At 48.7% G+C, this 27,932-nt stretch overlaps 1 protein-coding gene across 4 annotated transcripts; it reads left to right on the top strand.

Annotated features, from left to right (window-relative positions):
- On the top strand, nucleotides 1–27,528 carry ACP7 (acid phosphatase 7, tartrate resistant (putative)). 4 transcript variants are annotated; one of them, XM_053397668.1, is made up of 16 exons: nucleotides 1–352; nucleotides 3,820–4,098; nucleotides 5,056–5,256; nucleotides 8,816–8,998; nucleotides 9,194–9,219; nucleotides 10,426–10,523; nucleotides 12,025–12,087; nucleotides 14,662–14,776; nucleotides 14,892–15,005; nucleotides 17,848–17,905; nucleotides 19,562–19,629; nucleotides 20,935–21,006; nucleotides 21,980–22,117; nucleotides 24,221–24,732; nucleotides 24,978–25,312; nucleotides 26,391–27,528. In XM_053397668.1, exons 2-14 carry the CDS (start codon nucleotides 3,990–3,992, stop codon nucleotides 24,284–24,286), a joined length of 1,311 nt encoding a protein of 436 aa, XP_053253643.1. In that variant the 5' UTR covers nucleotides 1–352; nucleotides 3,820–3,989; the 3' UTR covers nucleotides 24,287–24,732; nucleotides 24,978–25,312; nucleotides 26,391–27,528. The 4 variants fall into 4 exon arrangements, with proteins under 4 accessions (XP_053253643.1, XP_053253642.1, XP_053253641.1 ...); XM_053397667.1 differs by having other exon boundaries at nucleotides 1–272; nucleotides 24,221–25,312; XM_053397666.1 differs by having other exon boundaries at nucleotides 24,221–25,312.
- The last annotated feature ends 404 nt before the right edge of the window (nucleotides 27,529–27,932 follow it).

Here is a 27,932-nt window from a genome sequence, read left to right as displayed (position 1 = left end):
GCAGGGGGGTTGGACTAGATGATGCTTGGAGATCCCTTCCAACTCGCCTGGCTCTCGGCTGCCCCTCAATGGAGACCGCCAAAGGCTGCGAAAAGAACCAGGAAATCCGGTGCGCGGAGGGAGGCGCAGAGCGACGCGCTCCCTTCGGGGTGGGAGGATCTTTTCCCAGAGTCCAGAGAGCAGAAGGAGATCAGCTGCGGGCTTCCTTGCGATCGACGGGACCTGCTGCTCGCCCTTGCTCTCCCTCCAGCGCGCAGGGGCGTCGGGCACAGGTCAGTGCTGGCAGGCGCTCTGCACACGCTCAGGAACGCCACCCCGTCCGGATTTGCGGCTTGATTTCCAGGAAGGAGAGGTGCCGGGGCTCAAGGCTGCCTGGGGAAGGAGGGGTTGGGGGAGATCCCATGTCTTCTGCTCCGTACGCTCCCAGATTTAGCATGCTAACCCCGGGATACGGTGGGCTTCGGGGCTTTAGCATGGGGTCGCCTAATAATAATAATAATAATAATAATAATAATTATTATTATTTATTTATACCCCGCCCATCTGGCTGGGTTTCCCCAGCCACTCTGGGCTGCTTCCAACAGAATATTAAAATACAATAACCTATTAAACAGTAAAAGCTTCCCTAAACAGGGCTGCCTTCAGATGTCTTCTAAAAGCCTTCTATCTGAGATGCTGGACTGCTGCTGCCAGTCAGTGTACAGCAGCCTTCCTCAGTCTGGGGCGGATGGGAGTTGTAGGCTAAAACGTCCAGGGGGCACCAGGTTGGGGAAGGCCGCTGTAGACACGCCTGAGGGCCAGTGGTCTGATTTGGTATACCTGGCGTTTTGCCCAAAGGTGTTAGGGCATCTCATGGCGTGTGTGTTTGTTGGGTTGGCGAGCTTAGTTCCCCAATTGTGCTAATGTAAGATACACAAAAGGGACACGGGTGGCGCTGTGGGTTAAACCACAGAGCCTAGGACTTGCTGATCAGAAGGTCGGTGGTTCGAATCCCCGCAACTGGGTGAGTTCCCGTTGCTCGGTCCCTGCTCCTGCCCACCTAGCAGTTCAAAAGCACATCAAAGTGCAAGTAGATAAATAGGTCCCGCTCCGGCGGGAAGGTAAACGGCGTTTCCGTGCGCTGCTCTGGTTCGCCAGAAGCGGCTTAGTCATGCTGGCCACATGACCCGGAAGCTGGACGCCGGCTCCCTCGGCCAGTAAAGCGAGATGAGCGCCGCAACCCCACAGTCGGCCACGACTGGACCTGACGCTCAGGGGTCCCTTTACCTTTACCTTTAAGATACACAATGGGCCAAGTCTATTTTGGGGTGCACACACACCCCAGTTTCTTCCTTGTAGTGGGACGAAGGCAGCACACTTGAGTGTGTCTTGCGCCCCAAAGTGTAAGTGGGGCCAGAACAATGCCAGGACATCTTATTAGGGTCTGGGGATATTATCTGGGGTGGCTCATATCCTCTTTTTGAGGGCATAAAATTAAATCCTCAGTTCCTTATTCCTGAGTCGGTGTATTGCACCTTGCATTTGAGCTTTTGACCAGAGAGAAAACTGTCCCTGGAAAGTGGCAGTCTCCTAATTGTGTGTTTCCTATCTTGGGGTGCAGGGATAAGTAAACTTGGATCCCTTACTCAGTCTGTTCCTTCAAATCTGCGTCCAATAAGGGGATAAGATGCGGTGAGGGCAATTCATTTGGGGTTTAGACACATCATACCTGTTCCACATTTGTGAGAAATCCATCTTCCAGTGTGGTGGCAACTCAGAACTTGGAACTCCTGGCCTATTTAAAAGGTAAAGGGACCCCTGACCATTAGGTCCAGTCGTGGCCGACTCTGGGGTTGTGGCGCTCATCTCGCTTTATTGGCCCAGGGAGCCGGCGTCCAGCTTCCGGGTCATGTGGCCAGCAGGACTAAGCCGCTTCTGGCGAACCAGAGCAGCGCACGGAAACGCCTTTTACCTTCCCGCTGGAGTGGTACCTATTTATCTACTTGCACTTTGACGTGCTTTTGAACTGCTAGGTTGGCAGGAGCAGGGACTGAGCAACGGGCGCTCACCCTGTCGCAGGGATTCGAACCGCCGACCTTCTGATCGGCAAGTCCTAGGCTCTGTGGTTTAACCCACAGCGCCACCTGCACCCTTGCCTATTTACCACTTGCTAAAAACATTTTTGTTCAGGCGAGATATGTAGAATGTAGGCACGTGTTTTAATCTGGTTTTAGTTTCTCGTGGGTTTTAATTTCTTTGAAAAGGTTACTAGTTGTTTTAAACTGTTTTTATTGATAATTTTATCATTGAATTCTCTCTATATAAAACAAATAAAATGTTCACAAACTGGAACCAGGGACCAACATTAACCTTAACGTAGCCCTTCAGACAACACGTGACTCTTAGAAGAGGTCCCTGCCCCAAAGAGCTTAAATAGTAATTAAAAACCCCCACAGCTGGAGAGATAACAAGGAGAAACCAGGAAGGCATTCTGTGATGATCTGACTTACAGGAAATGGGTCACCTGGTCTCCTCCCAGTCATTATCTGGTTGGTAAACATTTTCTAGGCGCCGCATTCACTTTAATGGCACCCTCAGCCTAGATTGGCTTTTCCCAATTGTTGGACTTCCCCCTGATTTAAATTTGGAGTCTCCCTTAATAACCGAAAACCCCGCCCTGTGCTATCTTTATGAGTCAGTGTTTCGGTGTGCACTGACCAATCGTCTTGGATCCCTATTACATACAGAGACATAATGGGCACCCTCCTCTCAAGCTGGGCGTTTCTGTCGCGTTCCTGCCTCAGGAGCAGCGGTTCACATTTTACCTGTTGCTGAGATGCCATGGGAGAATTACCGTATTTTTTGCTCTATGGCTCACTTTTTCCCTCCTAAAAAGTAAGGGGAAATGTGTGTGCATCAGGCTGCACAGCTATCCCAGAAGCCAGAACAGCAAGTGGCTATCCCAGAAGCCAGATCCCTCTTGCTGTTCTGGCTTCTGAGATTCAGAATATTCTTTTTCTTGTTTTCCTCCTCCAAAAACTAGGTGCGTCTTGTGGTCTGGTGCGTCTTATAGAGCGAAAAATACAGTAATTCCATGGCAGAGAGCCTTCAAATGGTTTTCTGTTTGGGTTGGGCAGGCAGATTTCGTAGAATCGTAGAGTTGGAAGGGACCCCCGAGGGTCATCCAGTCCAACCCCCTGCAGTACAGGGATTCTGCCCGCAGCTGTCCCTGGGTGAGTTCGAACCAGCAGCCTTCTGGTGAACAGCCAGGCGCACTGACTTGTTGCGCCATGAGATTACACAGACAGTAAAGGTAAAAGTAAAGGGACCCCTGACCATTAGGTCTAGTCGTTAGTCGTGACCAACTCTGGGGCTGCGGTGCTCATCTTGCTTTACTGGCCGAGGGAGCCGGCGTACAGCTTCCGGGTCATGTGGCCAGCATGACTAAGCCGCTTCTGGCGAACCAGAGCAGCGCACGGAAACGCCGTTTACCTTCCCTCCACAGCGGTACCTATTTATCTACTTGCACTTTGACGTGCTTTCGAACTGCTAGGTTGGCAGGAGCAGGGACTGAGCAACGGGAGCTCACCCCGTCACGGGGATTCGAACCGCCGACCTTCTGATCAGCAAGTCCTAGGCTCTGTGGTTTAATCCACAGCGCCACCCGTGTCCCTTCCACAGCCAGTAGAGCTACCATAAAGTGTCCCTTTCTTCTAAGGATCAGCCCCCACTGCTGGGCACCTGCGTTTTGTCTTTGCGACTCATCTGGCTCTTGTTGTCCGCTGGCCTCGGCTGCCCTGCAATAATCCTGGACTCTCTCTGAACTTCTTCCTCCCCCAGCCTCGGGTTCCTGAGTGCAAAGCCGCATCAGCAGTTTGCAACGGAGGACATTATAATAGCCCTGTGACTTAGCAGACCGGCTTGCAGCGACCCTGCCAGGGTTTGCAGCTGGTCTGAGTTCACTTCTGAAGGATTTCAGCGGAGAGGAGATCTTGGTCGGGGTGTGCAGCATGAGTCGACTGGGGAGGCTGTTTGGCTTCCTGTGCCTGTGGCTCCCTCACCTGCAGTGCGAAGGGTTCAGCTACACCCAGCCTGAGCAGGTGCACCTGTCCTATCCAGGTGAGTTTTACGGCTAAGGGGGCTTTGCACGTCTTTAGTCTCTACCTGTTTGATGATGATGGAGGATTAATATATTTATTACCCAACGTCCCAGGACAGGTCACAGCATTGAAAACAATATTATAAACAATTTAAAAGAACTTGCAAACATAAAATAAGCTAAAACAAACAAACAAAATCTTTCCAGTAGCACTTTAGAGACCAGCTAAGTTTGTTATTGTTATGAGCTTTCATGTGCATGCACACTTATTGGTATGGGCTTTCATGTGCATGCAAACTTCCTCAGATACACTGAAACAGAAGTCACCAGACCATTATATATAGTGAGAGGGTGGGGTTTTAATTTCTTTTGAAGAGGTCTAGTTACTAGTTGTTTTAAACTGTTTTTATTGGTAATTTTATTGTTTAATTCTCTCTGTATAAAACAAATAAATGTTCACAAACTAGAACCAGGGACCAAGCAACGGGAGCTCACCCCGTTACGGGGATTCGAACTGCCAACCTTCTGATCAGCAAGTCCTAGGCTCTGTGGTTTAATCCACCGCGCCACCCGTGTCCCTAGTAGCACCTTAGAGACCAACTAAGTTTGTTATTGGTATGAGCTTTCGTGTGCATGCACACTTCATCAGATAATAACAATAGCAACTTTTGATTTATTAATCACTTTCTCAACCACCATCTCAAGGATATTTACACATAAGGTAATTCAGGGCTGGAGTGGCTGGGGTCTGCGTCAGGTGCCTTTGTAACTTCCTGTGCTGTAGCTTATCATGGAGAAGAGGGTTTTCGATGGTTGTTAGTCAGTTAGCTATGCTCTGCCTTCACTGGCAGTGGTGACCCTGTTGCTGCAAGCACCGGGCGTGGGAAAGGGTTCTTGTGCTCAGATCCTGTTTCCTTCTTTGGAAAAGGCATCTAGTTCTGATGTTCTTAACACAGCTGCCCTGTCCCTTCCCGCAGGAGACCCCAGCACCATGATGGTCACCTGGACCACCTTTGGCCCAGCAGAATCCATCGTGGAGTTTGGCCCCGATCCGGGAGAGGCCTTCACTCACTCGGCCAGAGGAGACGCCACGCGGTTCGTGGATGGCGGGAAGCTCAGGCACACCATGTTCATCCACAGGGTCACTCTCCAGGGTCTTGTGCCGGGACAGCGCTATGGTAAGGCATGCCGGCGTTCTGGAGATGTTTGGTGAGTGGCGCCAGAGACCCGACGAGCCTCGACCCTAGCCACCTCTCTGTTGACTGAGCTGCAGAAGTCTCTAGCAAGCAGGGTCTGGTCCCAGAAAGAGCCATGGCGGAGGCAGGGATTAGGCCTCAGTGGTGTCCCCCACTGTCTTCCAAGACAGACAAATGCCACTATTATGCGGCACCAGTAATGGTGCCAATTCCACCGTTCAAAGCGATCTCACAGGTAAAATGGTGCCAAGTTGTTCAGGGCTTTATGTGAGGCGTTCCCAAAGTAAAGGAAGGATTGAACTCTGATTAATAAGAATACACGCAGAGGCTTGAACCAGCAAGACTCTGGGAAGGGTGCGTATAATAATCTCTGCGTCTCTCCACCCCTCGGCCCAGGTCGTTTTATTCACAAAAGAACTTTTACAGAGTGTTCGTAAGAACCAATCAGATTCTTCTGAGCATTTCAACAAACCCCACGTGGGGACAAAGTTAGATCAAAAGAAATTCTTTTAACTACAAAGACTACTCTGAGCATGCATACATAATCTGAGAGTAAATAAATTAGGCTCTCGGTGTTATTGCGAGAGATGGTCAGTGCAGTGGAGCAGTAGGAAAAGGAGATCTGAGTTCAAATCTCTGCTTTTGTGACAAAGCTCCAGGGGGGACTTTATGCCTCACCTGCCTCACAGGGTGGTTGTGAATAAGGCAGAAGTGGACATGGACCTTCTCCAGCTTAGGGTGACCGTGTGACTTGCTTTGGAAAGGGCAGTCCTCTGTTTAAAGGCTAGGAGAAGGACCCCAAGTCTCTGCTGCCTTGCAGAACATCTTCGGGAGAAGAAAAAGCTAGAGCAGTGCTGTTTTTCAAGAAAAAAAAGGTACCGGAACTCACCACAAATGCCTCCCCTGTTCTCTTAGAACAGCAATGGCACCCACCTGAAATGTGCCGGAACTGAGTTCTAGTGAGTTCTGGCTGGAAAAAAGCCCTGCTAAGGAGCAAACCAGGTAGCGCTGTGGGTTAAACCACAGAGCCTAGGACTTGCCGATCAGAAGGGCGGCGGTTCAAATCCCCGCGATGGGGTGAGCTCCCGTTGCTCGGTCCCTGCTCCTGCCAACCTAGCAGTTCGAAAGCACATCAAAGTGCAAGTAGATAAATAGGTACCGCTCCGGCGGGAAGGTAAACGGCGTTTCCGTGCGCTGCTCTGGTGTGCCAGAAGCGGCTTAAGTCATGCTGGCCACACGACCCGGAAGCTGTACACTGGCTCCCTCGGCCAGTAAAGCGAGATGAGTGCCGCAACCCCAGAGTCGGCTGCAACTGGACCTAATGGTCAGGGGTCCCTTTACCTTTACCTAACATAATGCTATGGGATGCAGGTGGCACTGTGGGTTAAACCACTGAGCCTAGGACTTGCTGATCAGAAGGGCGGCGGTTCGAATCCCCACGGTGGGGTGAGCTCCCGTTGCTCGGTCCCTGCTCCTGCCCACCTAGCAGTTCAAAAGCACATCAAAGTGCAAGTAGATAAATAGGTACCACTCCAGTGGGAAGGTAAACGGCGTTTCCGTGCGCTGCTCTGGTTCGCCAGAAGCGGCTTAGTCCTGCTGGCCACATGACCCAGAAGCTGTACGCCGGCTCCCTCGGCCAGTAAAGCGAGATGAGCGCCGCAACCCCAGAGTCGGCCACGACTGGACCTAATGGTCAGGGGTCCCTTTACCTTTACCTTAAGGAGCAAACCTTACATGAATCTGGATTGGAGTCCCTAAGATGGTTGGATGGTGCCTTGTACGCCTCCTTCCAGCAATTCCTGCAGTCAAGTCATTGCCGGTTCTCTTGTTCTGCTTTCCTTTGGACCACATCTAGTTGCCTGGGCAGCCCAGGACCTCCAGACACACTGCCCAGGCTTGCGTCTTGGGGAGGTCACTTCGGTGCTGGTAGTGCAGCAGTTTGACTTCACCCCCTGAGGCGCACTCCATTGTCTCTCCAGACAGACAAATGCCAAGAACGACAGGGTAGGGGTTGCCAGGGGTGAGTTTGTGGAACCGAGGGGGCGGAGGCCTGAAAAGTATTTCGAAACTGCTTAGAAAGTGAGAGCCATCTGGATGCCCAGCATTGGGTACGGAGATATCCTGGGCCAGCCTATGTCTCCCCCCCCCCATTTTTTTTTTATTGATTTTCCAAAATTATAACAAACATAACAACAAACAAGAAAAACATTACAATATCAAAAAACAAACAGACAAATAAACATTTATCGTAACTGTTATAATCCCACTTTTGTTATCATTGTTGGGTGACTTCCTCAAATCCCCCTAGCTGAGTTTCCATATAGCTCATTGTAGCAGTTTTCCAACACTATTTTCATATAAGATTTACTTGTTCAATTAACATCTTTCTTTCTTCTCATTTTGACTTCTATCCATAATGTTATGCATTTGATAGAATTAAATCCTAGGCCAATCTGTTACTCACAAATATTTCTATTCAAGTTATCTTAACGTATTTAGCTAAATAGTCTTTAAATTTCTTCCATTCCTCTTGGTGCTCCTCCTCCTTCTGGTCGCAGACTCTTCCGGTCAGGTCACCTAGCTCCCAAAAGTCCATCATTGGGCCAGCCTTTGTCAACCCGGTGCAGATGTTCTGAAGTACGACTCCCATCAACCCAGGGCACCAGGTTGGAAAAGGGTGTCCAAGGTCAACTCGGGTTGTTTGCAGGTGGGGTGGGGAGGGAGTGCTGCTGTCTCCCACATCACCAATGGGCACATTTCGTTTGGGGGCAGGAAATGAATGAGGATTCAAGCGCAGCTGTAGCCTTATTAGACTTTGCCGACTGGTGGGGTCTGCGTTGCTCCCGGGAGGGAGAAAGGAAGTCAAATGACACCGAGGTTGATTCAGAGAAAGAGTTTATTCTGCTCTCCGGATAGCAGAAGGCACTTGCATGGCCAGTCCACAGCAAGTCCAAAGAAATGAGAAATTTCATGCAGTATATATATCCTCCAGGCACCCTCTCCCCTCTTCCCCAGGAATCCAGCCACGTCAGCTTATACACGTAAGTTGACATCCATGACCATAAACAGTTGTTCCTGTTCCGGTACTCTTGACCATAAAAGGTTGTTCCTGTTCCTGTTCCTATACTCTTATCTTGGGGCAAGAAAGAAGGTCACCAACTCTAAGAGCACTCCTAGCGCCGTTCCCGGGTCTCTTGTCAGACCTGGCAAGGTCTGTGCGTCATTGTGGTCAGGATGTAAGATAAGACCCAGATGTGTCATCTTCTCCACTCGGAACTGGCAAGGCCATCCATTGCCGTCACGAACTGATAAAGGAAAGGGTTTTGAGCACTTGCTTATACAGCTGGGTTTCTGTTTATACATTGGCTCAAGAGCTCAAGTTAATGCATTTTAGAAATGCTCTCTTGGAGAAGGAAAATGGGGATTTTGGGTCCTGTTTCAGACTGACTGCACAGAAACCCATTCCTTCACAGACTGTATATCCCACCTGGAAAATTATCCTGGGAGCTTCTGAGCTGATCTCTTCTGTCCTCCTTTGCAGCCTACCGCTGTGGAAGTGAGCAGGGCTGGAGCAGGTCCTACGGTTTCTGGGCCTTGCTGAACGGCACCAACTGGAGCCCCCGCTTCGCCATCTTTGGGGACATGGGCCTGGAGAACCCCCAGTCCCTGCCTCGACTGCAGCAGGAGGCCGAGATGGGCTTGTTTGATGTGGTGCTGCACGTAGGTACGATCGGAGAATGCAATGTCCCTAGTCCTGTCTGAGGATTTATCTTGGGGGGGGGCGGATGCGAAGCCCAGGGGGCTTCCTGATTTGGAGGAGAGGACCAGCATTCGTACTTCTTAAAAATAAAGAAGTCCCCTTTTGTCCCCTGCAAATAGCCCTTACCCTGTTTGACTCCAATCTGGTTTCCTTCCACAGGGGATTTCGCCTACGACTTGGACACGGTAAGAACTACGTAACTGTAGAATTGGGAGGGATCCAAAGCGCCATCTAGTTCACCCCCCCTCCCTTGCAATGCAGGAATCACAGCTAAAGAGGACTTGCTAACTTTGGGATTGGAAATGGGTGGTTAAAAAAATGTTATTTACTTAGAGCAGTTGAATCCTGGTCAAAAAGGCTCCCAGCGTGGCTTTGTTGTTGTCGTTTAGTCGTTGAGTCGTATCTGCCTCTTCGTGACCCCCTGGACCAGAGCACGCCAGGCACTTCTGTCTTCCACTGCCTCCCGCAGTTTGGTCAGACTCATGCTGGTAGCTTCGAGAACACTGTCCCACCATCTCGTCCTCTGTCGTCCCCTTCTCCTTGTGCCCTCCATCTTTCCCAACATCAAGGTCTTCTCCAGGGAGTCTTCTCTTCTCACGAGGTGGCCAAAGTCTTGGAGCCTCAGCTTCAGGATCTGTCCTTCCAGTGAGCACTCAGGGCTGATTTCCTTCAGAATGGAGAGGTTTGGCGTGGCTTACATACCACCGAAGCCAGACAGTCCCTATACACAGGCTTACAATAATAATGAAAGTAATAATAATATTGTTGGTAAAATGCTCTGGGAAAGCTGCAAACTTCCCCAAGTCTCCCAAGTATGCAAATCATAGTACCACTTGCTGGAGCAGCTCAGATAGATAAAAATCCTAACAAATATGGCATGCAAGGGAAAAGGGATGGGGAGGGAAGAGGAAAAAACAAAACCCAGCCATCGATTCTTAAGCAGTTGTTGTATAAGGGCAGAGCTGGCCTGCCCCCACAGAGCTGATAGAGCGATTCCTGCTTCTCACTGCTGGAATGGCTGCCCTCAGCTGCCCTCAGGCTGGTGCCTGTGGAGTAACCACATCAGCCTGGCTGATGCCAAAGTCTGTGTGCTCCTCTGAGCTTATGAGAAGTCAAAATCCTCTGCCAAGGCAACTCCACGTGAAGCAGATTTGCACAAGTTCTTTCAGCTTGCATTTGGCTTCCCTGTTTTGCATGACGAGGCTTACGTTGGCGTGTCAACATCAGACCTCAGTTCCGTCTAGACTGGACTGTTGTGACACGCCGGAAACTTCATGGAAACATACAGGGGTGTGGAGCGTTGGGGTAGAATCCTTTTGGGTGGCTCTGCCTGAGATTTGGGGAGCCAGACCCTTCCCCTCACCCCAAGCTTGCTTTTCCCTGTCTTGCAGAGCAATTCCTACGTTGGAGATGCCTTCATGAGGAAGATTGAGCCTGTGGCCGGCTTGGTGCCGTACATGACTTGCCCTGGGAATCACGAAGAAAAATAGTGAGTAGCAACCGGCTGAGAATAAACTGGTTTTAGCAGGCGCTGAAAAGAGTACATTGAAGGCCCATCCCGGATGTCAGTAGGCAGGGCGTTTCAAAGATTGAGTTCTTACAGGTGTGGAACACGTGCATCAGGAAGATTTTGGGCATCACATGGCAGGACAGAGTTTCAAACAAAGATGTGCTCCCCTAAGCCCATATTCCCAGCAAGCCTGTTTGCACTCCTGCCTCAGTGACGTCTACGCTGGCTTGGCCATGTCCACAGAATCGAAGATGGCAGGAGCCCCAAGGATGTACTCTTTGGGGAGTTGGCTCACGGCATCAGACCAACTTTGAGCTACAAAGAAAATAATAATAATAATAAATAATTTTATTCATACCCCACCCTCCCCAGCCAAGACCGGGCTCAGGGTGGCTAACACCAGGTATAAAAACAATTGATTAAAATACAACTTAAAAACTAGATTAAAGTACAACATTAAAATGCAGCCTCATTTCAGTAACAACTCAAATCAAAAACATTTTGGGGATGAAAACGTCAAGTCTTCACCAAGGCCAACTATCCAGACTGGTCCTACGTGGGCCAGAAAAAAGCCAGGGAAGTCCCCAAACAGGAGTTCCATCACAGAAGGAGAAAGGAAAGAGGGGATCAAGTTGATTCCAAGCCAAAGGCCAGGCGGAACAACTCTGTCTTACAGGCCCTGCGAAAAGAAATCAGATCCTGCAGGGCCCTGGTCTCATGAGACAGAGCGTTCCACCAGGCCAGGGCCAGTGTTGAAAAGGCCCTGGCTCTGGTTGAGGCTAATTTGACTTCCTTAGGGCCCGGGACCTCTAGGGTGTTGCTGTTTATGGACCTTGAGGCTCTCCGTGGGGCATACCGGGAGAGGCAGTCCCGTAGGTACGAGCGTGTCTGCCAACATGACACAAAGGCTGGCAGCGTCAATCCCGCTGTGTGGGAATCCCTTGTAGGCGACCACTGTGCCTGGAGACAGACGGTCAGGTTGTGCATCCAACAGCAGTGACCAGAAGAGGAATGACCGCTGGGAGGAGGGCAAAGAGAAGAAAAGCCATGGTGCATCTGCAGACACCTTCATCTGCCCCGGCTGCAGCAAAACATGTCTCTCCCATATTGGTCTCAGATGCAACTGTCCCAACAGCTTGACCTCACCCCCAAAGATGCACTCCTCCACTGTCTTCCAAGGCAGACAAATGCCACTATTATGTGGCACCAGTAATGGTGCCAATTCCACTGATCAAAGCGATCTCACAGGTAAAATGGTACCAAGTTGTCCAGGGCTCTATGTACAAATAGCAACATCCTGAATTTGGCCCAGTATCAAATCGGCTACCAGCACAGATCCCTGAGCACAGAAGTTACATGCTGACAGATTGGGGGGGGGTATAAATAAATTTATTACTATTACATATAAACTTCACAATGACGGGCAGGGGCTGCGACGTCCCTCTCCCCCTGTGACTTTCTCCCTCGCTTCCTCTTTCAGCAACTTCTCCAACTACCGTTTCCGCTTCAACATGCCCGGTGACACAGAGAGCCTCTGGTACAGGTGGGTGTCATCCAGCCCAGGCCAAGCGGCCGGATTTCCTGCTCGTTTGTGGCCATCTTGCAAAATGCTGAAGAGGTGGCTTGTCACTAGAGCCATCTGGGTAATGTGTGCCTTTATGCTGATTTGCGTCATAATAATAATAATAATAATAATAATAATAATAATAATAATAATTTATTATTTATACCCCGCCCATCTGGCTGGGCTTCCCCAGCCACTCTGGGCGGCTTCCAAAAGAATTTTAAAATACTATAATACATCAAACATTAAAAGCTTCCCGAAACAGGGCTGCCTTCAGATGTCTTCTAAAAGTCTGGTAGTTGTTGTTCTCTTTGACATCTGGTGGGAGGGCATTCCACAGGGCGGGCGCCACTACCGAGAAGGCCCTCTGCCTGGTTCCCTGTAACTTGGCTTCTCACAGCAAGGGAACACCCAGAAGGCCCTCGGCGCTGGACCTCAGTGTCCGGGCAGAACGATGGAGTTGGAGACGCTCCTTCAGATATACTGGACAAAGGCCGTAAAATGCAAGCTTCCTGAAAAAAAGGGCCTATTGCAGAAGCCACCACTGTTACCTTGAGGGCATCACTGGCCATGCCCAGGAGAGCTCAGGGGTTCACAATGTGAGTGGCAGTGCCCTCTGCAGAAGAGGTGGTATTCCCCAGGGGGCCCTAAGGGGGGGTGTTTGCTGAAGGTGTAAACGACTCTCAGACTCTGAAAAGCTGGTATCACGGGACCAAGTTCACCTGTTGGGTGAATTAATTAAACTAAATGGTTTTAATTGGATTTTGATTAAACGGGCAATTAATTGTTCCTGGCTTGAATTTTATTGTGTCACTATCTTCCTTAGTGGGTCCTGCAAAGCGCTATTCTGAACGGTGCTTTTCATAGAGTAGAGGGCACTGGGGATGAGTTTATGGAACTGCAGGGGCAGGGACCCAAAAAAGTTTGAGAACCACACAGCTTCTCAATCCTAGAATTGTAGGAAGGGACCCCTGGGGTCATCCAGTCCAGCCCCCTGCAATGCAGGAATCTCACCTCAAGCATCGATGACAGAGGGTCATTCAACCTCTGCTTTAAAACCTCCATGGAAGGAGAGTCTAGCAGCTTTCAAGGGAGTCCATTCCCCTCTCAAACTGTTCTTACTCACAGAAAGTTCTTCCTGATGTTCAGATGGAATCTCCCTTCCTGTAACTTGGATCCATTGCTTCGGGTCAATGACTCGATGCTGGGTAAATCAGCTGGAAGAATTTGGAGCGTCTCCCCAGAGCAATGGGCTGGTTTTAACACAAGCCAAGCTGGGTGCACAGGAGCGTAGAGGAGAGGGGGCTGTGAGCAGCCCAGCCTGGTGCATTCTAGGCATAGCTGTCATGCATCCCTTATTTGGCGGGACAGTCCCTTATCCCAGCGCCATGTCCCGCTGCTGTCCCTGATTGATGGATGTCCCTTAAATAAGCTACTGAAGGTAATGGGGCCCTTTCTATGTCCAGCTGTCCTTTGTCAACAACAAAGGTTGTGTTGAATATATGCTATATGGTAATTTATGGACCTAATAGGTATCTAAAGCCATTTGCACGCGACAAAATATGTATTTCATCAAAGTAATTGTTGATCCCTTATTTTGGCTGCTGATCCCTTATTTTCAAGGCTGCTGGTCCCTTATTTTCAAATCTGTAAGTTGACAGCTATGATTCTAGGGCTGGGCCTTGCCATCTTGCAGTGTGACACTCATAATAATAATAATAATAATAATAATAATAATAATAATATTAATAATAATTAATAATAAATAAATAAATAAATAAATAAATAATAGTTTATTATTTATACCCCGCCCATCTGGCTGGGTTTCCCCAGCCACTCTGGGCAGCTCCCAACAGAATATTAAAAACACGATAAAACATCAAACATTAAAAACTTCCCTAAGCAGGGCTGCCTTCAGATGTCTTCTAAAAGTCAAATACAGTGGTACCTCAGGTTACAGATGCTTCGGGTTACGCATTTTCAGGTTGCGGACCATGGGAAACCCGGAAGTACCGGAAAGGGTTACTTCTGGGTTTCGCCGCTTGCGCATGCGCAGAAGACCAAATCGCATCATGCGCGTGCGCAGACGTGGCGCTGCATGTTACGAACGCTGCTGGTTGCAGACGTGCCTCCGTCACGGATTATGTTCGCAACCCAAGGTTCCACTGTAGTTGTTTATTTCCTTGACATCTGATGGGAGGGCGTTCCACAGGGCGGGCGCCACCACCGAGAAGGCCCTGTGCCTGGTTCACTGTAACCTCACTTCTCGCAGTGAGGGAACCGCCAGAAGGCCCTCAGAGCTGGACCTCAGTGTCTAGGCTGAACAATGAGGGTGCAGACGCTCCTTCAGGTATACTGGGCCTTTGAGGCCATTTAGGGCTTTCAAGGTCAGCACCAACACTTTGAATTGTGCTTGGAAACATCCTGGGAGCCAATGTAGGTCTTTCAGGACCGGTGTTATGGGGTCTCGGCGGCTGCTCCCAGTCATTCCTTACAGAGTGAGGCCTGTCGCTCTTCCCCTGCGGTCCCCTGACTGCTCATCTTTTCCCGCAGCTGGGACATTGGACCTGCCCACATAATTTCCTTCTCCACCGAGGTCTACTTCTTCTTGAAATATGGAGAGCAGCTCGTGGCAGAGCAATTTCAGTGGCTGGAGAAGGACCTGCAGGTGAGGAGCGGTTTTTTTGGAGGGGTGAGGTGGGAAGGGGGAAAGTGGCAGCTTGCCTCTGGGAGGGTTGGCGTCCCCCACTCACTGCTGACGGCTACCTTTACCTCTCCGGCAGGAGGCGAACCAGCCTGAACGGCGCAAGGAACGTCCCTGGATCATTACCATGGGGCACAGGCCCATGTACTGCTCCAACAACGACCAGGATGACTGTACGCTGTACGAGAGCATTGTAAGTGAGAGGAAGGAACCATAGAATCGTAGATGTAGAATGGACACCAAGGGTCATCCAGTCCCTGGCAGATGGCTACGCAACTTCTGCTAACACTCACCAACCAAGGAGAGTCCTTTCCACCTTCTGAGGGACTCCTTTCCACTGTCAAACATCTCTCACCGCCAGGAAGTTCTTCCTAATGTTTAATGCGAATCTTCTTGCTTGCCATTTGAATCCGTTGGTTCGAGTCCTACCCTCTGGAGCAGCAGAAAACAAGCTGACTCCCTCTTCCTTGTGACAGCCCTTCAGATCTTATTCTTTGGCGATCCCTTGTAGCCGACTAAGATTGTCCTCTATAAACACAGCCTTAACAGTGAGTCCATAAGTGGCTGTGGAGGCCAATTCTGGACCCACACGTCCTTCCACAGTGGGGACCTTGGTTTACGGGCAGGAGTTGATCATGGTGTGGATTTGCCAAGTGTGCCTTCCTCTTGGCACGTTTCTCCCTTGCGTCCTGAGTTCGAGTGTCTTCCAAGCCCAGGACACTTTGGTAAAGGCTGTTCTCCAACTGGAGCGCTCGCAGGCCAGTGTTTCCCAGTTGTCAGTGTTTATACTACATTTATTTAGATTTGCCTTGAGACAGTCTTTAAACCTCTTTTGTTGACCACAAGCATTACGCTTTCCATTTTTAAGTTTGGAATAGAGTAGTTGTTTTGGAAGATGATAATCAGGCATTCACACAACGTGACCAGTCCAACGAAGTTGATGTTGAAAAATCATTGCTTCAATACTGGTGATCTTTGCTTCTTCCAGTACACTGGCATTAGTTCGCCTGTCTGTGATGTGCAAATTTTTTTGGAGACACCATTGATGGAATCTTTTGAGGAGTTGGTCTCCTCTTTCCGAGGCTAAACATACCCAGCTCCTTAAACCGTTCCTGGTTTGGTTTCCAGACCCTTGATCATCCTGGTCGCCCTCCTCTGCAAACCTTCCAGCTTGTCAATATCCTCCTTAAACAGGGGGGTTTATGCCATGTCCCACAGGCTGTACCGATTCACAGAGCATACAGTGTAGAGAAAGGGCTTTTCATGCTTGGCACAACTAATTCCATTTGACCCAGATACCAGCAAAAGGCAGGAGGCTGTGGAAGGAAGGAAGCCCCTTACGCTCCTAAGATTTTACTAGGCATTAGTTCCCACACTGCCAAGCATATCTTTGCCACCGTGAGGGCTAGAAATTTGAGGGCTCAGTACCACATCCTGTCTTCTGCAGAACTGAGGTGGGGATGTATTCTACTAGTAGTAATAATAATAATAATAATTTTTATTTATACCCCGCCCTCCCCAGCCAGAGCTGGGCTCAGGGCAGCTAACACCAATAAAATCCCAGTAAAAACATAATAGTGGGGAAAGAAAAAGAAAAAAACCCAATTTAAAATACAGGTTAAAATGCAATTTAAAATGCAGCCTCATTTTAAAAGTAGCTGATAAATCAAGACCATAAGGGGAGGGAAACATAAGGGTCAGACTGAGTCCAAACCAAAGGCCAGGCAGAACAGCTCCATCTTTCAGGCCCTGCGGAAAGATGTCAAGTCCCGCAGGGCCCTAGTCTCTTGTGATAGAGCGTTCCACCAAGTCGGGGCCAGTACTGAAAAGGCCCTGGCCCTAGTTGAGACCAATCTAACCACCTTGCGACCTGGGACCTCCAAAGTGTTGTCATTTGTGGACCTTAAGGTTCTCCACAGGGCATACCAGGAGAGGCGGTCCTGTAGGTACGAGGGTCCTGGGGCTTTAAAGGTCAAAACCAGCACCTTAAACCTGACCCTGTACTCCACCGGGAGCCAGTGCAGCTGGTAAAGCACTGGATGAATGTGATCCCGCGGCCAGGACCCCATAAGGAGCCTCACCGCGGCATTCTGCACCCGCTGGAGTTTTTGGGCCAGCTTCAAGGGCAGCCCCGTGTAGAGCAAGTTACAATAATCAAGCAATTATTATACAATAATCCCTAAGAACCTGGGAAGAGCTTACTGGATCAGGCCAGTAGCCCATCTAGTTCCCATAGGGGAATGCCTGTGGGAAACCAGCGAGTAGAACGTGAACACAAGAGCGACTGTCCCCTCCTGGGGTTTCCAGAAACAGGCGTTCAGAAGCGTTGCTGCCTCAGATTGTGGAGAACGGACCATAGCCATTGTGGTAGCAGCCACTGAAAGCTTTCTCCTCCATGAATTTGTCTTATCCCTCTTTTAAAGCTGTCAAGGTTGGTGGCCATTGCTGCCTCCTGTGGCAGGGAGTTCCACAGTGTTATAGGGAAAAAACTGCTCCCTTATGGGGTATTCCAGGGCCTGTATAGAGTCCTTAAGTGGGTTACCTATCGGTGGGAGAAAATAACAGAGGCCAACCAGAGTATGTTGAGTAGCAAAGCAGCTAGTAAGCCTGGTCTTTATTCAAGGAACTGTTGCAACAGGGTCCCCACTCACTCCCCCCCCGCAAAAAACATACATACAGTGGTATCTCGGGTTACATACGCTTCAGGTTACATACACTTCAGGTTACAGACTCCGCTAACCCAGAAATAGTACCTCGGGTTAAGAACTTTGCTTCAGGTTGAGAACAGAAATCGTGTTCCAGCGATTTCTTATTTCCTTGACATCTGGTGGGAGGGTGTTCCACAGGGCGGGTGCCGCCACCAAGAAGGCCCTGTGCCTGGTTCCCTGTAACCTTACTTCTCGCGAGGGAACCGGCAGAAGGCCCTCGGCGCTGGATCTCAGTGTCCGGGCTGAACGATGGGGGTAGTGGGCTGGCATGGATTAATCTGTTCTCTCTCTATGCCTCTCTCCTTTCTCCCCACCTCAACTTCCCAGATCCGCCGAGGCCTCGACCCACAGCAGTTTGGCTTGGAGGACCTGTTCTACAAATACGGTAGGTCTTCTCCTCCGCCTTCCCTGCCCGCACCTCCATTCTGGCTATCAGATCTGTTGAGATTATTATACATTAAACCAAAGCTAGCATAAATCAGCCCCGAAGAACTCCAGCAGTGACACAGACCTCTGTCTTCTCACGGGAGACAATATTAACCTTTATAGCTTAAAGTTCTCTTCTCCGTACAGCCAGGCTCATGATAGCGTGATCCTGGAAGAACTTGGAGGGGAGCTTCTCTGACAAACTGGTGCAACAAAGAAGGGCAAGGGGCACAACCAAACAATAAAATAAAATTGAGACGATTAAACGGTAAAATAAAATTGGCACAAGCCCCGAAGCATACTCTTTTGCAACTGAATGATGCGGCTTTATTATGTACATGGCTAAGAAGAAAAATAGAGGGCTCCCCTCACATTATAAAAACTGTTTTTATAATTTAAACTGTTTATCGCCTTCTACACAGATTAGAATTAACGTTATTTTGCATGTATTGGCTAAGGACCAGCTCCTGGTCTAGGGTGGTATAGTTCATCATTATTATTATTATTTTATAGTTTTTATTAAGTTTTTCTAATTTACATTTCAAGATAATCATTGAGACAACCTTAAATCAATGGCTTCCATTCTTCTCTTCCCATGGTTCGTTTTGCATACTCTACATCCCTGCATATTTTACGTGAACTAAGCCATTCCATTGGTATACCATCAAAACATATTTATACTGCTTATCTTAATGCTACCAGTGTTTTTAAATGTACACAACTTTCACCCAAATAATCAGTAAACATTTTCCAGTCTTCTTTAAATGTATATTCTTCTATATGTTAAATCTCCGAGATGTGCCTATTCCACCAATTTAAGTTGCCATTCTTCCTTGTTTGGGACCTCGCTCATTTTCTTTTTGGGGCTTGCAAAACACGAGCTGCAGTAGTAGCATACGTAATGATTATGTATGATTTACATACATAATCTTTTTTGACACCTGGGAATTTCTGACTAAATTATCCCCAACAAAAAGGCTTTTTTGGAAAGGTACTTTCAAACGCGGGACGCGTGTGGCGCTGTGGGTTAAACCACAGAGCCTAGGACTTGCCGATCGGAAGGTCGGCGGTTTGAATCCCTGCGACGGGGTGAGCTCCCGTTGCTCGGTCCCTGCTCCTGCCAACCTAGCAGTTCGAAAGCACCTCAAAGTGCAAGTAGATAAATAGGTACCGCTCTGGCGGGAAGGTAAACAGCGTTTCCGTGCGCTGCTCTGGTTAGTCCTGCTGGCCACATGACCCGGAAGCTGTACGCCGGCTCCCTCGGCCAATAAAGCGAGATGAGTGCCGCAACCCCAGAGTCGGCCACGACTGGACCTAATGGTCAGGCGTCCCTTTACCTTTACCTTACTTTCAAACATTTTCCCCCAATGCATTGTATATCATTTCCCAATATTCTTTTCCCCATTTACAAGTCCACCGCATAGATAAAACATACCCTCTACCTCATTATTAATCTGTATGATGTTGTATGTTGAAGAATTTAATAGTAAATATATAAATACAATGGAGCAGGCGACTTTGGGGGAGCAGAGGTTGGGGCATGGGCTTCTCTGTCTGTTTGGCACCAGCTGCTGTTCTCTGCCTTGGCAAAAGCCTCTTCTTCTCCTCCCTCCAGGGGTTGACCTGGAGCTGTGGGCCCACGAACACTCCTACGAGAGGCTATGGCCGGTCTACGACTACAAGGTGATTCCAGGCTTGGCAAAGGGGCAGCGTCCTGTTCAGAAGCAGAGAAGGGCACCCGAGACCTGGGATAAGGGGGAGAGTCCTTACCCCACAGCAGAATCTCCTTGTTGGGTTGGCATCTGTAGAATCTGGCTCTCTGCCACGCCTGCTTCAGTGGCTGGGAGCAGCGAGCATCATCCCGGAGCAAGCATCCCCAAACTTGGCCCGCCAGATGTTTTGGGACTACAACACCCATCATCCCTAGCTAACGTGGATGATGGGAATTGTAGTCCCAAAGCACCTGGAGTTTGGGGATGCCTGTCTCAGAGTTTTGCCAGCCAATCCCGAGCCACGTGATCTCCTTTTGCAAAAGGGTCCCCTGCTCCGTGGAACTGCCCATCCTCAGGCAACTGGCCTTGAAGGGGCTGCTGGCATTCCACAGACTTGCCAGCAGGGATTTCACCACTGCGAAAAAGTCCTGCTCTTCTTACTTGAACAAGCCCAATCTCATCTGATCTGGGAAGCTAAGCAGGGTCAGGCCTGGTTAGTGCTTGGATGGGAGACAGTGTAGGAATACGGGCTGCAGGACCTGGGAGACCAGAGTTACCTTGGTCCAGTCGTGGCCTCTCAGCCTAACCCGCCTTGCAGGGTCATTGTGGAGATTAAATGAGGAAGGGGGAAGGACCAGGCCCACCACCTGGAGCTTCTTGGAGAAAAAGGTGGGATATATAGGAAAAACAGTAAATTTAAAGTACTGGAATGCTCTCCCCAGGGAAATTTGCCTGGTGCCTTAATCACACACCTTTAGGCACCAGGCAAAAACGTTCCTTTTTAACCAGGCCTTTGCTTGATCTGATCCTATACCATGGATAGGCAAACTAAGGCCTGGGGGCAGGATCCGGCCCAATCGGCTTCTCAATCCGGCCCGCGGACGGTCCAGGAAATAGCATGTTTTTACATGAGTAGAATGTGTCCTTTTATTTAAAATGCATCTCTGGGTTCTTTGTGGGGCATAGGAATTCGTTCATCCGCCCCCATATAGTCCAACCCCCCGCAAGGTCTGAGGGACAGTGGACCGGCCCCCTGCTGAAAAAGTTTGCTGACCCCTGTTCTGTACCCTTTTAAAATGTGGCTCTTTTCTGGGGGGGGGGTGTTATTGGGTTGTTGTTTTTATTCTGATTATGTATCTTGTGATCTTTTCTGTGAACCACCGTGAGACCTCCGGGTGTAGGGCGGTATATAAACAACAACAACAACAACAACAACAACAACAACAACAATAATACAGTAAATGAATAATCCTCCTCATTTCTCTTTCTCCTTCAGGTTTGCAATGGCAGCACCGAGGCCCCATACACCAACCCTTGTGCCCCTGTTCATATTATCACTGGATCAGCTGTAAGTGTGAGAATTTGGGTGGGTGGGCAGACTTAATTTTAAATGGTGGCTTATGAGCTAATTACACCGTCCTTCTGAATCAAACATATCAGACTGTTTTGCCCATCTAGCCTAGTGTTAGGGTGCTGTCAGCGGCTCCCGGCTGGCTGCCCAGGAAAGTATAAGACAAGGAAGAGTTTCTTAATGGTCCTTCCTTTTTCAATCTTTACAGAGAGGCTGTAGAACCCAGCCTCTTGGATAATGGCGTTGTCCCAAGTGAATCTCCACTCTGCCCCATCTCTTCCCCATTTGTCATTCTCTTCGTCTCCTCTACAGGTGCTGCTATGTGCTCTCTGTCTTTGATCTCTTTGTTCTCCTACTTTTAAGGCTCGCCAGGTTCTGGGAGATGGAGGGCCTGGCATCCTTTCCGGTGATAAAGTGCCAGCCAGGTGTTGCTCTGGCTCTCCCACAATTCCCCATCTTCCCCCCTCATCTGCCTCTGAGCTGCAACCTCCCGCAAACCCCTGTTGTAAATCTGTACCGTCTTCCTCTTCCTCATCCCTGGATGAGGAATCTTCTTGGTATTCCTCTTCTTTCTGGTCACGGATTCTCCCGGTGAGGTCAGCCAGCTCCATAAACTCCATCATCTTCATCTGCCATTCGGTTTTAATTGGATTTTGAATAAATGCGCAAATAATAATTCCTGATTTGGATTGCATTGTGCTATTTATTATCTTCCTTAGTGGGGCATGCAAACCGCCATTCTGAACAAGGCATTTGTAGGGTAGCAGGCACTGGGGATGAGTTTATGGAATCAGGGAGGCCTGAGAATGTTTGAGAACCCCTGGGTTCTCTGTTGTGCAGCTAGGCCAGCCCTCCCCAACCGGGTGCCCTTCAAATGTTTAGGACTGCAACTCCCGTTTGGAGGGCACCAGGTTGGCAAAGCCTGAAGAAGACCTTAAGCTTTGAGCCTCTTCCTTCCTCACCCCACCAGGGCTGCAGAGAGCGACATGACCCCTTTGTCCCCGACCCACGAGAATGGAGTGCCGTGCGGATTGAGGATTATGGCTACACACACATGCAGATCATGAACAGGACTCACGTTTGGCTGGAACAAGTGTCGGACGACCAGGTAGGCAGCGCTTAAGTCCTGCGAAAGAGCAACACAGAATAATAATAATAATAATAATAATAATAATAATAATAATAATAATAAATTTATTTGTACCCCATCCACCTGGATGGGTTTCCTCAACCACTCTGGGTGGCTTCCAACAAAGATTAAAAGTACATTAAAATGTCACACATTAAAAACTTCCCAGAACAGGTGTCTTCTAAATGTCAGGTAGTTGTTGTTCTCGTTGACATCTGCTGGAGGGCGTTCCACAGGGCAGGTGCCACTACCGAGAAGGCCCTGTGCCTGGTTCCCGGTAACTTCGCTTCTCGCAGTGAGGGAACTGCCAGAAGGCCCTCGGTGCTGGACCTCAGTGTCCGGGTAGAATGATGGGGGTGGAGACGCTCCTTCAGGTATACTGGGCTGAGGTCGTTTAGGGCTTTAAAGGTCGACACCAACCCTTTGAATTGTGCTCGGAAACGTACTGGGAGCCAGTGTAGGTCTTTCAGGACTGGTGTTATGTGGTCTTGGCGGCCGCCCCCAGTCACCAGTCTAGCTGCCGCATTCTGGATTAGTTGCAGTTTCCGGGTCACCTTCAAAGGTAGCCCCACGTAGAGCGCATTGCTGTAGTCCAAGCGGGAGATAACTAGAGCATGCACCACTCTGGCGAGACAGTCTGCGGGCAGGGAGGGTCTCATCCTGCGTACGAGATGGAGGTGATGGACAGCTGCCCTGGACACAGAATGGACCTGCACCTCCATGGACAGCCGTGATTCCAAAATGACTCCCAGGCTGCGCACCTGGTCCTTCAGGGGCACAGTTGCCCCATTCAGCACCAGGGAGTCCTCCACACCTGCCCGCCCCATCCAAGAACAGTCCTTCTGTCTTGTCAGGATTCAACCTCAATCCATTAGCCGCCATCCACCCTCCAACCGAATGCAGTGGTTTCCAATGGTGTAGCTCAGCTGTGCTCTGATGTCATCCAGGGTTGCAGCAGGCCTGCCACAGCCTCGTGTCGGAGCAAAGGAACCATTCATACCCACTGGATCCCCAATGAGAAGCAGCCTTGGGGCCCCTGATCCCATTCCCCTGCTCCAGACACAAAAAATTGTTCAAGAAATGTTTAACGTTTACTAACTGGGACCCCCAGATGTGTCTGACCCCTGCTTTGTTTCCAGTATCGTATTGAGAGCCAGGGTGGCGTAATGGTTATAGTGATGGACTGACTATGACCTGGGAGGATGCGGGTGGCGCTGTGGGTTAAACCACAGAGCCTAGGACTTGCAGATCAGAAGGTTGGCAGTTCGAATCCCCACGACACGTGAGCTCCCGTTGCTCGGTCCCAGCTCCTGCCAACCTAGCAATTCGAAAGCACGTCAAAGTGCAAGTAGATAAATAGGTACCACTCCGGCGGGAAGGTAAACGGCGTTTCCGTGCGCTGCTCTGGTTCGCCAGAAGCGGCTTAGTCATGCTGGCCACGTGACCCGGAAGCTGTACGCCGGTTCCCTCGGCCAATAAAGCGAGATGAGCGCCACAACCCCAGAGTCGGCCACGACTGGACCTAACGGTCAGGGGTCCCTTTACCTTTATGACCTGGGAGACCAGGGTTCGAATCCCCACTCAGCCACAAAGCTCATTAGGTGACCTTGAGCCAGTCACTGTCTCTTATCCTAACCTACCTCACAGGTTTGTGAGGATGAAATGGAGAGGAGGAGAACCATGTGCATTGCCTTGAGCTCCTCGGAAGAAAAGGTGGTACATAAACATAGCAGCAGCAGCAGCAGCAGCAGCAGCAGTAATAAAAGCCCTATATTTGAACCAGGTGTGCAAACTGCAGCCAGGTTGTACAGTGGTACCTCGGGTTAAGTACTTAATTTGTTCTGGAGGTCTGTTCTAAACCTGAAGCACCACTTTAGCTAATGGGGCCTCCCGCTGCTGCCGCCGCGCCACCGCCGCGTGATTTCTGTTCTCATCCTGAAGCAAAGTTCTTAACCTGAAGCACTATTTCTGGGTTAGCGGAGTGTGTAACCTGAAGCATATGTAACCCGAGGTACCACTGTACAGCTTTTCCTGGAGGGACGCTAACCCCAAAGACACACACTCTCTCTCTTTGCTTTTCAGAATGGGAAAGTCGTGGACGGGATTTGGCTGATCAAAGAACTGCACGGCCCTGAAGCCTGGCACTAGCAGGTCCTTGGTGACCTCCCTGTTCCCTTCCTGGTCTAGATGGCGTCTGGGGCCTTTGCCTTGTGACAACCAGCTTTCAACGCAGGAAGAAGAGGAAGCCACCAGAGACATCTCCCCCACGAGTCCCAGAAGCAGCAAGAACACCAGAAGATCACGCCAGGGGATTAGGCCAACGGCCCATCTATTCCAGCACCCTCTTCTTGCCCCAGAGGGAATCCTGCAAGATACCCTCCGAGCACGACAGCACTTTCTCCCTTCCTGTGGCTTCCAGCAACTGGAATTCAGAAAAGTTGCTGCCTCCAGCTGGGAAGGCATAGCACAGACACCATCGTCATTGATAGCCCTCATTTTCATTGGCTCACCCCATTAGGTTCTCCTGTTATGAAAAGTAGCAACTTCTCTTTTGGATTTGAGCTCAGGAAGGTCACCAAGGCAGCTGAGCCAGTGTGGTGTAGTGGTTAAGAGCGGTGGACTCGTATTCTGGTGAACCGGGTTCGCTTCCCCGCTCCTCCACATGCGGCTGCTGGGTGACCTTGGGCCAGTCACACTTCTTTGAAGTCTCTCAGCCCCACTCACCTCACAGAGTGTTTGTTGTGGGGGAGGAAGGGAAAGGAGAATGTTAGCCGCTTTGAGACTCCTTCGGGTAGTGATAAAGCGGGATATCAAATCCAAACTCTTCTTCTGTGGGTAGCAGGGCAAGCCATTATAAGGGGCGCAGCTTTATTTTGCAAATCTCTCCAGTGAGGGGTCTTAAAATTATGCTGTGGGGTGTGAGGAATTCAAATCTGCTGTGATTTCTGTGACTGGACAACATTTAGGCTGGTTAGTCTACGCTGGATGAAGGAAGCACATAAACTGCTTTAGGAAAAGCAAAGAATTTAAATTTTACCTTCTGAAAATAACCATAATAATAATAATAATAATAGAAAATTAATATATAAGGTAACTGCAAGTACTTGGAAATCATTTTTGATGATTGCTATGCAATTCTTCACACAATCTGCTTACCAAGCAACACTAAAAAAGGTAAAGGGAAGAAAGTTGGCTTCCAGGTGGAAAAATCTAAATTGGAAACAGAACTGTTAGAATCCAATACTAAGATTTTGTCAAAAATGTATAACTTGCTGTTGAAATGGAACACCCAGGATGAGACGGTTAAATCTGCTATGATTAAATGGGCACAAGATGTTGGACATAACATTATGTTTGCTGACTGGGAACAGTTGTGGACCACTGGGATGAAATTTACGGCATGCAATGCCTTAAGAGAAAATATTATGAAAATGATATACAGGTGGTACATGACCCCAGTCAAGCTTGCAAAAATTTACCATTTGCCCGATAATAAATGTTGGAAATGTAAAGAAAATGAAGGTACATTTTTTCACCTTTGGTGGACGTGCCCTAAGATTAAGGCTTTCTGGGAAATGATTTATAACGAATTGAAAAAGGTATTTAAATATACCTTCTTGAAGAAACCAGAGGTTTTTCTCTTGGGCATGGTCGGCCAGTTGGTGTTAAAAAAGGATAGAACTTTCTTTATGTATGCTACAGCAGCAGCAAGAATACTTATTGCGAAGTATTGGAAGACGCAAGATTTACCCACTTTGGAAGAATGGCAGATGAAGTTGATTGACTGTATGGGATTGGCAGAAATGACTGGCAGAATCCGCGACCAGGGAGAAGAGTCGGCAGAAGAAGATTGGGAAAAAATTAAAGACTATTTACAGAAATATTGTAAAATTAAGGAATGTTGAATGATGTTGGATTGAAATTAAGTGGTTTCTAGCTGTAATGGTATAAAGGAATATGAAAAAAAACGGTTTTTTACAAGTAAAAATTTAAGGTTATAATAACCTAAAATGTTGGATAAAAAAATAAGGTGTTATTTTTAGCTGTAATGCTTTGAGATAAGGATTTGCTGAACAAATAATTCGAACTGGAGATACAAGAAGGGGGGGCATGAGGAGGTCAGGGAAATATGTCATTGAAAAATAAGTTGTGAAATTTATGTGTTTTTAATATTTTTTTTGCTTTTTTCTTTTTGTTTGTATAAAAATTGAAAACTTTAATAAATATCTTTAAAAAAATAAAAATAAAAAAGGTAAAGGGGCCCCTGACCATTAGGTCCAGTTGTGACCAACTCTGGGGTTGTGCACTCATCTCGCTTTATTGGCCGAGGGAGCCGGCGTACAGCTTCCGGGTCATGTGGCCAGCATGACTAAGCTGCTTCTGGCGAACCAGAGCAGTGCACGGAAACGCCCTTTACCCTCCCGCCGGAGCGGTACCTATTTATCTACTTGCACTTTGACGTGCTTTTGAACTGCTAGGTTGGCAGGAGTCCAAGCAACACTAAATAGTATTAATTAAACCAAAATACATTTGGAGTTCCCAAGCCTGTCCGGGGAGACGGGGGCATTTGGCAGGCCCCCAGCTGGCTCCAGCCACCGGCCGGCAGCCGGGCGAAGTCCGGTTCTCAGAACAGTATCAATCAGCGACTCAAGCCTCAGAAACCTTTAGAGACTGAGCACGTTCTAATCAGTGGAGTGAATAACTCTTCACAATGGAAGTGGTGGACAGAGGCATATGTAAGCATATTTACAGGCGTTTCTTCAGCATCAGGACAAAAGAAAAACATGTCTGTTTCGAGCAAACTGTGGTGGAATGTAAACAGACATGTGACATACAGCAGCTCCACACATCTGTTTAGGTGGAACGGAACATCATAATCCTAAGAAAGCCATGTTACAACTTTTTAGCACTCCTCATTTTTGGAAGTTTAAAAATGCAATCCGCCCTACTGTGGGTAGGATCCTGCTTTGGTGTCTTTCCTGCCCTCTCTGCATTCTCCTCTTCAGCAACCACAACCTAGGATTTTTTCTCCCTTCTTCAGTGCAGTCTTTTCCTTCGCTTGCTCCTCAACCAACCGCTCTTCCTCTCTGGAAGCACAAGACCTGAGGCAGGTGTTTGATTCGCATCTCTACTCAGAACATGACTGAGCGGAAAGTGAAAGGAAGTCTTGTCACTACACAGATTTGCAGGTGAAATTAATATTATTAAATGGCAGGTTGGGAATGACGTGCAGCCGCAAGCTTTTTGAAAGACTTTAGAGCCATGGGAATTGCTGTCATCTACGCAATAATCTGGTGTGAATTGTGTTTTCCTGTAGCACAGGACAGAGGCAATATTGTTTTCCCCCCATGAGAAAGAAATTACTTGAATAAAAGTTTGAAAAAAGGGAAGCCCAGAATACTACAGTTCTTTTTAAAATTCAGCAACCAGAAACAGTTGCTTGTACAGTGGTACCTCAGGTTAAGTACTTAATTCGTTCTGGAGGTCTGTTCTTAACCTGAAGCACCACTTTAGCTAATGCCGCCGTGCCGCTGGAGCCCAATTTCTGTTCTTATCCTGAAGCAAAGTTCTTAACCTGAAGCACTATTTCTCGGTTAGCGGAGTGTGTAACCTGAAGCATATGTAACCCGAGGTACCACTGTATAGATAATCTTTGGGGTCCCTTCCAACTCTACAGTTCTTTGATTCTATAACTACCTGCTCAAGCCAAGATATACTGAAACCTAAGAAGACAGATCGGTCACCTCTAAAAAGATGACACACAGGATGTTCACATAAGGCACAAACTAGCCTG

Source organism: Podarcis raffonei, chromosome 8 (assembly GCF_027172205.1).
Source record: "Podarcis raffonei isolate rPodRaf1 chromosome 8, rPodRaf1.pri, whole genome shotgun sequence".
Lineage (NCBI taxonomy): Eukaryota > Metazoa > Chordata > Lepidosauria > Squamata > Lacertidae > Podarcis > Podarcis raffonei.
The sequence above is the reverse complement of the archived record's forward strand: the minus strand, read 5'-3'. Positions and strand labels throughout refer to the sequence as shown.

Bases quoted from the DNA above. Each gene is read 5' to 3' on its own strand.
- ACP7 (XM_053397667.1), top strand. From the start codon at position 3,990: ATGAGTCGACTGGGGAGGCTGTTTGGCTTCCTGTGCCTGTGGCTCCCT. The intron at 9,220-10,425 runs GTAAGAACTACG...CCTGTCTTGCAG, and splicing joins TCGCCTACGACTTGGACACG to AGCAATTCCTACGTTGGAGA. The intron at 22,118-24,220 runs GTAGGCAGCGCT...TTTGCTTTTCAG, and splicing joins AACAAGTGTCGGACGACCAG to AATGGGAAAGTCGTGGACGG.